The sequence below is a fragment of the Leptonychotes weddellii genome, chromosome X (genome assembly GCF_054177405.1).
Source record: "Leptonychotes weddellii isolate Sample4059 chromosome X, ASM5417740v2, whole genome shotgun sequence".
NCBI lineage: Eukaryota > Metazoa > Chordata > Mammalia > Carnivora > Phocidae > Leptonychotes > Leptonychotes weddellii.
The window spans coordinates 9,981,788-9,995,266 of NC_138385.1; the positions used below are offsets into that span (position 1 = coordinate 9,981,788).

A 13,479-nucleotide genomic window follows, 5' to 3' on the forward strand; every position below is an offset into this window, starting at 1 on the left:
AGAAAGAAAGTTTGACTTCTTCTTTGCCAATTTGGATGCATTTTATTTCTTTTTGTTGCCTGATTGCTTAGGTTGGGACTTCCAGTACTATGTTGAACAACAGTGGTGAGAGTGGACATCCCTGTCGTGTTCCTGATCTTAGGGGAAAAGCTCTCAGTTTTTCCCCATTAAGGACAATATTAGCTGTGGGTCTTCCACATATGGCTGTTATGATGTTGAGGTATGTTTCATGTATCCTTACTTTGTTGAGGGTTTTTGTGAAGAAAAGATGCTGTATTTTGTCTAATGCTTTTTTCTGCATCTATTGAGAGGATCATATGGTTCTTATCCTTCCTTTTATTAATGTGGTGTATCACGATTGATTTGCAGTTGTTGAATTAACCCTGTAGCCCAGGAATATATCTCACTTGGCCCTGGTGAATAATCCTTTTAATGTACTGTTGGATCCAATTAACTAGTATCTGGGTGAGAATTTTTACATCCATGTTCATCAGGGATATTGGTCTGTAATTCTCCCTTTTGGTGGGGTCTTTGTCTGATTTTGAGATAAAGGTAAAATGTTGGCTTCATAGAATGAGTTTGGAAGTTTTCCTTCCATTTCTATTTTTTGGATTAGTTTGAGAAGAATAGGTATTATCTCTACTTTAAATGTTTGGTAGAATTCCCTGGGAGGCCATCCAGCCCTGGATTTTTGTTTGTTGGGAGATTTTTGATGACTAATTCAATTTCTTGGCTGGTTATGGGTCTGATCAGATTTTCTATTTATTCCTGTTTTAGTTTTTTTCTTTTTTAAAAAATTTTATTTATTTTTTTGACAGAGAGAGAGCACAAACAGGGGGAGTGGCAAGCAGAGGGAGGGGGAGAAGCAGGCTCCCTGCTGAGCAGGGATCCCAATGTGGGGTTCAATCCTGGGACCCGGGGATCATGACCTGAGCTGAAGGCAGATGCTTAACCAACTGAGCCACTCAGGAGCCCCAGCCTGTTTCAGTTTTGATAGTTTGTATGTTTTTTGGAATTTATCCATTTCTTCCAGATTGCCTAATTTGTTGGCATATAATTGCTCATAATATTCCTTTATAATGGTTTGTATTTTTGCGGTGTTGGTTATGATCTCTCCTTTTTCATTCATAATTTTGTGTCTTTTTTCTTTTTGATAAGTCTGGCTAGGGGTTTATCAATCTTGTCAATTCTTTCAAAGAACACAGTCCTGGTTTCATTGATGTGTTCTATTTTTTTTTTTTTTAATTTCTATATCATTGATTTCTGCTCTAAACTTTATTTCTCTTCTCCTGCTAGATTTAGGCTTTATTTGCTGTTCTTTTTCCAGCTCTTTTAGGTGTAAGGTTAAGTTGTGTATTTGAGACTTTTCTTGCTTCTTGTGAAAGATCTGTATTGCTATATACTTCCCTTTTAGGACTGCCTTTGCTGCATCCCAAAGGTTTTGGACTATTGTATTTTCATTATCATTTGTTTTCATGTATTTTTAAATTTCTTCTTTGATTTTTCTAGTTGACCATTCATTCTTTAGTAGGATGCTCTTTAGCCTCCATATATTTGTGGTCCTTCCAAATTTTTTCTTGTGGTTGACTTCAAGTTTTGTAGCACTGTGGTCTGAAAATATGCATGGCATGATTTCAATCTTTTTGTATAGGTTGAGTCCTGATTTGTGACCCAGTATGTGATCTATTCTGGAGAAAGTTCCATGTGCACTTGAAAAAAAAAGGTGTATTCTGCTGCTTTAGGATGAAATGCTCTGAATATATCTGTTAAGTCCATCTGGTCCAGTGTGTCATTCAAAGCCCTTGTTTCCTAGTTGATCTTCTGCTTAGAAATGATCTGTCCTTTGCTGTGAGTAGGTTGTTAAAGTCCCCTACTATTATTGTATTATTATCAATAAGTTTCTTGTTTGTTATTAATTGATTTATATATTTGGCTGCTCCCAAGTTAGAGGCATAAATATTTAAAATTGTTAGATCTTCTTGTTGGATAGACCCCTTTATTATGATATAATGTCCTTCTTCATCTCTTATTACAGACTTTGTTTTAAAATCTAGTAATAAAAACTTAAAAAGAATAAGAAAATAAGTGAAAAATAATAATAAAATAAAGAATAAAAGTACAAAGGAGGCTAGATCCTATTTTCCCCTAGAGCTGAAGCTTTGCAGCACCCTATGATCAGTAAACTTGGTGTGAACTAGTTATTTGTGCTGGTCTTCTGGGGCAGGAGTCTGCTGCTCTGATTCTCAGGGGGACTGGCGCTATTGGAAATGTGCCTCGAGAGCGCAGGGAGGTAGGGCTTGGTGTAAGCAGCTCTGGACTCCACTAGGTGGCGCTGTTTTGCCCCCTCATGTCTTTCAGCGCTGATGGGCCAGATGACTATGGCGGCACCCAGCTCTCTAGCCCTGGAGCTGAAAATTCACACCCCCCACTCTTCAGTGAGCCCTCACAGAAGAGCAATCAATCACTCTTGGTTCCCCGGTTTCCATCAGAACCCTGTGTTCACCCTGCCTGGGTCCGAGCTTTTTTTTATCTCAGGCACACAACTGAGTTTCAAAACTCCAAATTTTAGGGACTCTTGCTGTGCAGACCTGCTGTTCCTCTCACCATGCTTCTGCCTTTTGCTGACCAGTCCCAGGAAAGTGGTCGGTACAACCATGCAGTTGTTCACAGTTTATGGCAATACAGGGCAGAAAGCCAACACCTAGACTCTTTGCTCTCAGCCAGCTACCACACTCCTATGCCTGGGAACAGTGCAACACTTAAGCACCACCTGTTCTTCTTGTGACCCAGGGAATCCTCAGACCACAGTGTCACACCTGGGATTCTGCCCCGCCTCGCCACCTGAGCACCTTTGAGCCAAGCACATCCGCCACTGTAACAGACTTCTAAAAGTTCCGATTTTGCACTCCACTGCTTATAATACTTTGCAGTAGCCTCCTTAAGTAGGTTCTGTCCCCATCACCATATCCACAGCAATATCACACCAGATTCAAGTCTCCACACCTCCTACCTTCCAAAAGGTGGTCATTTTTCTACTTGCAGACTTGCAGTATTTGTTCTCCCAGACCTCTGATTAATTTCTTGGGTGTTCAGAATGATTGATAACTAGCTGTATTTGAGAGACCAAACTTAGGGTCCCTCTACTCCTCCACCATCTCAACTCCTGTTTTGTTTTTTATTTTGTTTTGAGGCTTTCGGTTTTAACCACATGGTAAACTCATTCATCTGTGTATGTGTTCAGTGGACAATTCCAAAAAATACATCCCATTAAAATCCTACTGCAAATATCAGGGTGGTTTCAAAAATAATCTGACTTCAGAATTATATCCCAATAACCAGTGCACATCACATCAGACCCTACTCACAAGCCCATCTGGAAAACACTGAGAGGTTTTTAAATACACCCAGGGGGGATGACCATATATTAGCTTCCGAGGGCTGCCGTAACAAATTACCACAAACTGACTGGATTAAAACAATAGAAATTTATTCTTTCACAGTTCTGGAGGCCAACGGTCCAAAATGAAGGTGCCAGCAAGTTGGTGCCTTCTGCAGACTTTGAAGAAGAACTCTATTTCATGGCTTTCTCCTAGCTTCTGGAGATTGCCAATAAACCTTGACGTTCCTTCCCTTTCAGATGCATCACTCCGATCTCTGATTCCATTCTTCACATCCCATTCTCTATGTCTGTATTTTTTTTTTTAAAGATTTTATTTATTTGACAGAGAGAGAGGGACAGCGAGAGAGGGAACACAAGCAGGGGGAGTAGGAGAGGGAGAAGCAGGCTTCCTGCTGAGCAGGAAGAATTGGCTAAGCGACAGAAGACCTGCCTCAGGCTATGAGTGGAACCAACATGGATCCTAGATGAATTCAGACCAGGGTTCTAGTCCCAGCCACATCACTTACTAGCAGTATAATCTTGGGGAAATTACCAGTTGCTGTGAGCCTTAGATTCATCATCTGTAAAATGGGTTTGATGAGCCCTGTCTTATAAGACAGCTGGAATGTATGTAAAGTATCTGGTACAGTGCCTGGCATTTATCAGATCTTTAGTAAATAGCAGTTATTTTTTTTTTTTTAAAGATTTTTATTTTTTTATTTATTTATTTGACAGAGAGACACAGCGAGAGAGGGAACACAAGCAGGGGGAGTGGGAGAGGGAGAAGCAGGCTCCCTGCAGAGCAGGGAGCCCGATGCGGGACTCGATCCCAGGACCCTGGGATCATGACCTGAGCTGAAGGCAGTCGCTTAACCAACTGAGCCACCCAGGCGCCCCAATAGCAGTTATTTCTAATATTATTTTGTCCCCAGACCCTACTGCCCTCTCCTCTGGGATTTTGTGCTCATCCAGGACATCTCAGATAATATGTAGCTCAAGAGGAGTCAGAATGTCAAATTAGGCAAAAATGTTGCTTCACAAATAAAATTCATTAAATTTTCCCTCTTAGAGGATATATAATTTGGCTATGTGTCAGTCTTTCTCAGCTGATATAACTAAAAGGTTCCCAAAATTTGAGTCAAAGACCAACTCCTTCCTTCCCTCCTAGCTGTTCATCCATCCAAAACACTATTTTCAATCATTTTACTCCCACCAAAACCTAGATCTGCTTAGATTTAGCCAAATTACACTCAAGATAACCTACCTTTAATGTTATTCTAATGGAGTGGGCTCTGGCTCCCTCTGGCTAGGGAAGAGTGCTAGCTTAGTGGCTTCTGGATACCACCTCAAGGGAATATCACTCTATTCTCAAGAAATCATTGCAGATGATGTATATAGGACACCTAGTTAAGTGTGCTGTGTTAACTACACTGAGACAAGAGTTCAGAATATCTTCCATACTCGTTCCAGGTGGAGATTTCTCCAGCTTATCCATGATACAAAAAGAACTAGTAAGCGGTTTTCTATTCCAGGCTTTTCTGTTACTTCTAGAACACATCACCTGACAGACTGGCCCCTGCTACCACCCACAGCAGGAATTGCAGTTTCCCAAAGCCCTAAACTGCCTCAGCTTTGGGCATTTCTACTTGACTGCTCGCATCTGGAGATCTACCTCATCACTCCTTGTTTTTTAGGTATTAGACGACATCTCACCATCTTCCTGATGATTGCTGCTCCTAGCACCTACCATTTTATGATTAGGGGTGTGTCTTGTTTATCCTAGTATTTCCACTATTAACACAGTGCTTTCCAAGGAGAAAATATCCAATTAATGTTTGGCGAATAAATGAGTCAGTAAGCAGGGTTTTTTAAAATAAGATTTATTAAGATTATGCCTACTTTCTTCAGTAAGCCAAGCAAATCCAGATATGTATCTTTTAATTTTACAGAACAATAAACTAAAGTGATTAAGGGAATCCAAAAATTAACCACATTTTACATTTTTTCTCCATTTTCTTTCACATTTCCAAGGAAGTTCCTATTCCAGTATCATGTTATCTTGTTCCAGATCACAAAATAAGAGGGAAGGTTCCCCAGTTTGTTTTGTAAAATATCAAAACTAATATTCTTAAATCTGATAAACAGCAATAGGTGTGTGGCAAATTCATTTACATACTTAGATTCTAAAGCTAATAAACATTTTATTAAAAAAACAGCATTTGAAGAATACCAAAAGGAAAAAAAAGATAAACTTCCAAATCATCCATATAGAAGAAGAACACAAAGTTGTATACTGTGTTCTCCCCAGCCTGACCCTGACCCTCCTCTACTCAGAGCCAGGACTGACCTCTTCAAATACAGCATGAATATCTGGGCTCACTCTTCAGTTGGGGCAGGAGAAGCTGCTGACCAATGCTGTGCAATGAACATGGAAGTAGTATTATCCACAGAACCAATTCTGCGCTGGGCTCTCTCTTCCTCATCTCTTAAAGCCTCCTCATACCAGTATGAGAAGGAAATGGGGTCAGTCCCTTTGATCTTAGCCAAAAACTCCAGAACTTTCATCTTACTGGTTTCAGCATGAGCCCTGGGACCCCACAGGAATTCATAGCATGGAGGATCACTGTTAGGCACCTGCCGGTACTCCAGATAATTCTCCTGCACCCAATCTCTGGTGATGAGGTTCCTGGGCTCCCCATAAATGAAATGATCCCTCCCAGCATACACTCCCATCATATTCAGGAAATCCCAGATGTCTTCTTCAGGGGCACAATTGCCCTCTATGAAGATCACACCCAGGATGATTATCAGGAGACCATTTTTAGGCATGCTCTGGTTGTCGCTAAGCATCTCATCACGGGTGAAGTCCAGGGAGTTGACAAGGACATAGGAGTGGGTGGTGGGGTCCACTTCCTTCACATCAATGCCAGAGATCACCTCCAAACACTTAGACGCTTTCTTGAAGATCACAGGGAATTGTTTCTTGTACCTTTTGATGACAAACTTTAGCATTTCTGCCTTTGTGATGGGCTCCTTCAGTCGATACTTGAGGACCATGAAATGTACCAAATCAGCCACCTTCTCATCTAGTGGGTCTCTGGGCAAAGATTCAGTGTCTGTTGAAGTGTAAGGGGAACTTGCATCTTCTTCTTGGCTGCTGGAGACTCCTTCTGATGTGCTCCATGATGCAGAGAAGGAGCAGGAGCTCTGAGGACTCTGGGGAGGACTCAGGGTTGCAGCAGGCTCCTCTTCCTCCTCCTCCTCTAGGGAGACTGGGATCACAGGAGAGGAAGGCGGGGAGGCGGAGGTGGAGGGGTAAGAGAAGTTGAAAGAGCAACTGGAAATAGAGGAAGTCTCCTCCTCGTCCTCAGCTACAAGAACATCTGCCACTTCTAGGCCTTGTATCTCACTTTGGGCTTGAAAGTCTGGCTCAAATGTGAGGCGTAGACGCTTTGGAGAGTGAGGCATGATGACTCTTGTTGGCAGTAGCAAGAAGTATGAGCAAGACAATGGGAGATGGGGTACCACCGGCCTATGGGAGGGAGGAAGAGGGTTAGCAGTCTCAGCAGAGAAACACCCTCGGCAGCTCTGACAAAGGCCAACTTACAGGCTCTTTGGGGGGTGCTCTAGGTTCTCACAGAACTTCTGTCTTCCTGGACAGTTTGTTTCCTAGAAACCTATAGGAGGATATAAGAAAGCGCTTCAGGGTGCAGCCAGCCAGCACAGCTCAAGTCTTCCAGAGCTGACTGTGGGCAGGTGAAGTTGGGCACTCTGGGGTCCCTTCTGTTCTGACATGGGTGGAGTCCTTAGTAGACATTCAAGGTGTGTACCTCACCTTGGCTCCTAGCACTGCCTAGGCCTCCTCTGCTCTGCTGACCTGAGGACATGTGCCTCACACCAAGACCTCACCTCATAGTTCTGGAGCCCTGAACAGGGGAGGAGGGGCCAGGCTCTGGGAGATCCCTACTATCCTGCAGTGGATGATCCCCTCTGTGCTCACTAAGGTTCTCACCTTTCCCCTAACAAGAGGCCTGCCCACTACCCCCACCACCACCACGCCACTGCAGCCAACCCCTCCCCAACATCCCTGCCTCTGCTAGTGTAAGGTAAAATTTTCAGAAAAGGAGCTCACATTCCTGAGACCAATGAGAAGGAAGTGAAAGAGCAACACATTTGACCATACAAGCCCAGGGCTTCCCTGGATGACAGCAAGGGTGGCCAAAGTCTGTGAGAATCCCTCTCTCCTAGCTGAGGGTTACCCTCATTCCTCACATTGATGCCTGGTAGAGCCTGGGACTCCTCCCTCTGTTTTCCTAAGTCTGGCCCCTTCAGAACAAGCCTTCACCTCCCTGAGACCACCAAGAAAGGACTGAAGGCACACCATATCTGTTCACTATGCCCCAGGACCTCCCAGAGCTGACAGCAGGGGCAGGGTAGGGCTGTGTATGCCTTCAGTCCTCACTCAGGGTCCCTATCTTAAAACCTGGCAGAGACTGGGACTCCTCCCTCTGCTGTCCTGATGTGTCTCCTCCTCAGAGCAAGACCCGCACCTTCCTGAGAACCCCTGCACAAAAATGAAGAGGCACCACATCTTGCCACCTTTGCTAGATCCTTCCAGTGCTGACAACAAGGGGAGGGCCCCACCTGTTCTGTGGTGGGACTATCCTCAATCCTCCCTTCATGGCATCCATCTTTACTCTTGGCACAGCCCGGGCTACTCCCTGCTGACTGAATATCACCCCTCAGGCCATGACCTCACCTCTCTGGGACACCTCCCTCACCTTGGGAAAGTGAGGGCATACTATATCCAGGCAACCCTGCTTGGGTTGTCCCAGGGCTGAGAAAAGAAGTGAGCCAGTCTTTATGGGGTCTCTTCTTTCTGGGGTGGGAAGTACCTTTGTTCCTCACCAAAGGTCCTTACCTTGACTCCTGGTAGAGCTTGGGACTCCTTCCTCTTCTGACCTGATGTGGCTTCTCAGCTGACCTGCCTTCACATTTAGACTAAAGACCTCAGCTCCAAGTCCCTCAAGACAAAAGTGAAGAGACATCACAGCCAGCCACTACTTCCCAGGGTCTCCCAGGGCTGACAGCAGGGGCTACACCCCATCTGTCCCAGATTGGGGGAGGGGTTCCCTCTGTCTTCCCTCAAGGTATTCTTTACTTGTGGCAGGGCCTGGGCCCACTTCCTCTGGTGACCTGAAATCACCCTCTCAGACCAAGGTCTCACTTCTCAGAGATACCTCCACCTACCCCATGCAGGAAGTGAGGATGTACCACATCTGGGCATTCCTACCCAGATCCTCCCAGGGTGGACAGTGGGGACAGGGTGAAGTTTCTGTGAGGCTCCGTCCGTCTGGGTTGGGGGTGCCCTTAGTCTTCCTTCAAGGTCCTTACCTTGACTTGTCACAGATCCTGGGATTCCTCCCTCTGTTGATGTCACCAGCTCAGACCAAGCCCTTCAACTCCCTGGGATACTCCAAACAAAAGTAAAAAGTCACCAAATCCAGCCACACCTGCTTGTACTCCTGGCAAGGCCTATCCTACCCTCTGCTGACCTGAAGTCTCCCCCTCCAACCAAGACCTCACCTCCGTGAGCCCCTCTATCCCCTTGATTCTTGGTAGAGTCTATAGCAGAAGTGAGAGTTCCTCCCACCCAGCCACCCTGCTCAGATCCTCCCAGGGCTGAGATTCTGTGACGTCTTCTTTTCAGGGAGGGCGGGTGGTTTCAGGCTTCACCAAGGGTCCTTACCTTGATTCCTGACAGAGCCCGGGACTCCTCCTTCTTCTGAACTGATGTGTCACCTCCTCAGACCAAGGTCCTCACCTCTCTAAGACTCTCCCCCAGACAAAAGTAAGGAAATGTCACATCTAGCCAACCTTGCCTGTGGACTCCTGGGGTTGACAGGAGGGGCAGGGCATGGCTGGGGCCTCCTCTCTCTTGGGGTATTTTCAAGGTAGACCAAGACCACATCTATCTGGGGTGGAAGGTCCTCTCAATCCTCCCTCATGGTCCTCTCCTTGATGCCTGGCAGGGCCTGGACTGTACCCTCTATTAACCTGAGGTTACAACCCTCAGAAACAGCCTCACCTCCCTCAGACTCCCAAAGTGGAAATCAAGAAGCACTATATTTGGCAACCCTGCTGTGTGGCCTCCCAGGGCCCATTAGGCAGGGGCAAGTTTCTGTAAGACCTCTCTCTATAGGATGAGAGGTCCTCTAAATTCTCCCTCAGAGTCCTCATCTTGACACCTGGCAGAGCACAGTATTCCTCCCTCTGCTGCACTCAGGCTACATCCATTAAACCAAGGTTTTCACTTCTCTGGGACCCTTGACAGCAAGGGTGGAGAAGCACTGGGTCCCATCTGCTCTGATGAAGGGGGTGCCCTGAGTCCTTAAACTGAACCCTGGTGGGGCCTGGGATTCCTCCCTTTATGAAGCTGCCCTTGCCCCTTCAGACCTAGGTCCTCATTCCCTTGAGAACCTCCAAACAAAAGTAAAGAGAAGCCACATCCTGTCACCTCCTAGGGCTCACAGCAGGGGCTGAATCCCATCTGTTCTGCAGTGGGAGGATATCTTCTGTCTTCCCTTAAGGTATTCATATTGCCCCCTCAGACAAAGGCCTCGCTGCCATGAGACGAGCCCCACCACTCCCTGGAAGAACTGAGGGCACACCACATCTGACCACCATTGCTGAGTCCTCCCGTGGCTGACAGCAGGGGCAGAGTAGACTCCCTCTGTCTGCAGTAGAAGGTCCCATTATCCATCCTAAAAGTATTCATATTTATTCTCGACAGGGTCTGCATACCCTCCCTTCTGCTGACCTGAGGATGGCCCCTCAACCCATGGCCACCATCTCCTTGAGATGCCAGAAAAGTAAGTTGGGGGATAAAGAATTGCCCCTGTGCTCCACAGCCCTGTTCAAGTCTTCTCAGGGCTGACACAAGGGGCAGGCTCATAAGGGGCCCCCACAGTCTGGACTGGGAGGTCCCTGCACTTTTCCCTCAGGGTCCTCAACTTGATGCCTGACAGGGCCTAGGACTCCTCCCTCTACTGACGTGAGCCTGCACCCCCTCAGGAAAAGCCTCATTCCCTCAGGCTCCAAAGATGAACGTCCAGATACACCACACCTGGATACATCACACCGGGGCCTGCGTGGAGCCTTCCGGGCAAACAACAGGGACAGGCGAGAAGGGTTGCGGCACCCCTCTGCAGTGAGAGCTCCTCTCAGTCCTTTCTCAGAGTCCTCACTTTAATGCCTGCCACGGCCTGGGACTTCTCCCTCTGGCAACCTGAATCTGCTTCGATCAAAAAAAGCCTCACGTCTCTCAAACTCCCAAGATGGGGGTCTGGATACAACACATCCAGGGCCCTGAGAGGGGCCTCCGGGGCTGACAAAAGGGGCGGGGTGGGGGCAGCGCACCCACTCTGTGGTGAGAGGTCTCCTCCCTCGGGTCCTACCTTGTGCGGGCAAGACCTGGGAGGCGTCCCTCCGCTGACCCGAGTGCAGCTCTAACAAGTCTCACGTCCCTCAGACTCCCAAAATGGAAATCGAGACAAAATATTCGGGACCCGTGCCTGTGGTTTCTCAGCACTAACAGCAAGTGCTTGGCGCGGCTTGCCGCCCCCCCGCCACCACACACACCTCCATCTGCAGTGAGCAGAGCCTCCACTCTCCTTCAGGGTCCTCACCCTGTGCCCGGAAATACCTGAGGCTGTCCCTCTGCTGACCTGAGTCGGAAGCACCTCAGACAAAGTGTCATGTCCTCAGACTCCCGAAATGTAAGTCACGACATGCCATATCTGACCACCTCTGTTTGGGGTTTCCCAGAGTTGATGGCTGGGCGAGCCTCAGCCCCCATCTCAGTGGAGGGATGTCTCCACCTCCCCCCTCAGGGTTCTCACCTCGAAGCCTGGCAGAGCCTAGGATTCCTCTTTCTTCTGACCTAAGTCGGTTCCACTCACAGCTAGCCTCAACTCCCTCACACGCCTGACACAAAAGTCCAGACACGCCACATACGGGAACTCTGCCCGGGGTCTCCCCGGGTGACTGCAGGGGTAGGGCGGAGGTAGAGGCCCTCTACATGTAGTGGGTGGTGCCTTCACGCCTTCCCCCAAGGTCTTCACCTCAATGATTGGCTAGACCTACAACTCCTCCCTCTGGTGATCTGAAGCCCCGCCCCTCAGGCCCTCAGATACAGGACAGGAATCCGAACATCCGGGGCCCAGCCTGGTCTTCTCAGGGTTGACAGTAAGGGCAAGGTGGCAGTGGGGGTCCCTTTATCTGTGGTGGGGGCTCCTCTCGCTCCCCCTCAGGGTCCTCATCTAGTGCCAAGGCCTGGGACTCGTCCCTCCCCTGACGGAGTCAGGCTCCCTCAGAAGCCTCACGTCCCCCGAGTCCCAAGACGAAAGTCACAGAACGCCACATCCGACCACCCGTGCCCGCGGCTTTCTAGGACTGATGGCACCGGCAGGGCAGAGCCCGGCCCCCACCCCCTGCCAGGGGAAGCCTCCCCCTTCTCCCTCAGGGTCCTCACCTCGAAGCCTGGCAGAGCCTAGGATTCCTCTCTCTTCTGACCTGTCTGCTCCGCTCAGAGAAAGCCTCAAGTCCCTCACTCCTGACACGGAAGTCCAGACACGCCCCATACGGGAACTCTGCCCGGGGTCTCCCCGGGATAACTGCATGGGTAGGGCGATGTCTGGGGCGGAAAAACCCCTCAGTCCTAGCTCAGGGTCCTCATCTTGACTCCTGGCATAGCCTGAGCCACTTCTCTCTCTGGAGCTGAGCTCACCAGCCCCAGAAGAAGCCCTTCCCCTTCCCAAGAACATCAAGGTGGAAGTGAGGGAGCATCTTATGGGCCATTCTGCACCAGGGCAACTGAGGGTTGACGTCAGGTGCAGGGCAAGCTCCCTGTCACCACCCTCCCATCTGAGATTGTAGGCATATCCTGGGACGTGTCCAGGGCATTTATATTTACTAAGGACAGGGCTTGCATGTCCTCCCTTTTGAAGATCTGATGCACCCCTCAGTCCAAGGCCCTCATTTCCGAGACTCCCTCTGTCGAAAGAGGGGACACTTCTGCCTGACTGACCTGCCTGGGATCCCCCATTCTCATTACATGAGCAGCTTTCTGTGCGTTCCCTTTAGTCTGGGGAGTCTTCACAGTCCTCCCTCAAGATCCTCCTCTGGATGCCTGGCAGAGCCTGAGTCCCCTCCCTTCTGCTGACATGAAACTGGGCCCCTCACATCAAAGTTCTCACCTCTCCCTGATGCCCTAGTGAGACGTCAGGGGACACCCCATTTGGCCACCATGCTCTAGGGCCTCCCAGGGCTGAAAGCAGGTAAAAGGCTAGATTCTGCGGCACTTCCTCTATCTGGGGCTTGGGTCTATTTAGTCCTCCCTCAGGATCCTCACCTTGATGTTTGGCGGGGACAAGCCCCTCCCTTCTTTTGAGCACATCCAGTCCCAGGGCTAACCACAGAAACAGGGCAGGTTTCTTCAGGCCCTCAAATACTCCTGCAGGTCCTCACCCTGTCAACTAGCAAGGTCTGGATTCCTCCATTTGCTGACCTGTCTGCCACCCTCAGACCAAAGCCCCCAGCTTCCTGAGACCACCAAGCTGGAAATGAGGGAGGGCTGCTCAGCCTGGGACCCCTGCCTGCAGTCTCCCAGAACTAACACCAGCAGTGAGGCAGGATTCTGTGGGATACCCTCTGTTCTGGAATGGGTGCACCCCTTAGTTCTCTCTTGACAGTCCTCATCTTGTATCCTGGCTTCTCTATTAAATACCATGTAGGAAATTACCCCTTCCTGCCAGCTCTGACCATTTGTTCAAGTGCAACTCTTACAGAGAATAGTTTCAGGTTCCAGGCTAGATGCCAGGTGGGGTAGTAGCAGCACCCATGACAGAGAAGCCCAACTTCCCATAAGGTTTCTTCACCAGCCAGACTTAGACTTTGGAAACTTTTTATTCTAAAAAATTTACTTTCTACATAGAAGAGGCTGAACAGCATGATTTGGGAAGGTCCTACCTCTTTTGAGTTTATCTGATATTGCATTGTCCAGTGCAGTGATTTTCTTTTTTATAACCTTCATTCATAGT

General features: G+C 48.3%; 1 protein-coding gene and 1 long non-coding RNA gene across 2 annotated transcripts; both read right to left on the minus strand.

The window, feature by feature from the left end:
• Positions 1–5,301: 5,301 nt before the first annotated feature.
• Positions 5,302–6,981, minus strand: LOC145715759 (melanoma-associated antigen 10-like). The gene has a single exon (XM_081809400.1). The coding sequence runs from the start codon at positions 6,845–6,847 to the stop codon at positions 5,756–5,758; it is 1,092 nt and encodes a 363-aa protein (XP_081665526.1). The 5' UTR covers positions 6,848–6,981; the 3' UTR covers positions 5,302–5,755.
• Positions 6,982–6,985: 4 nt separating this feature from the next.
• LOC102735026 (uncharacterized) lies at positions 6,986–9,158 on the minus strand. Its single transcript, XR_014141473.1, has 3 exons — positions 8,774–9,158; positions 8,301–8,403; positions 6,986–7,056 (listed from the first exon to the last, which is right to left on the minus strand). It is a non-coding gene; the product is annotated as an uncharacterized LOC102735026 (long non-coding RNA).
• Positions 9,159–13,479: the final 4,321 nt, after the last annotated feature.

Bases quoted from the DNA above. Each gene is read 5' to 3' on its own strand.
- LOC145715759 (XM_081809400.1), bottom strand. From the start codon at position 6,847: ATGCCTCACTCTCCAAAGCGTCTACGCCTCACATTTGAGCCAGACTTT.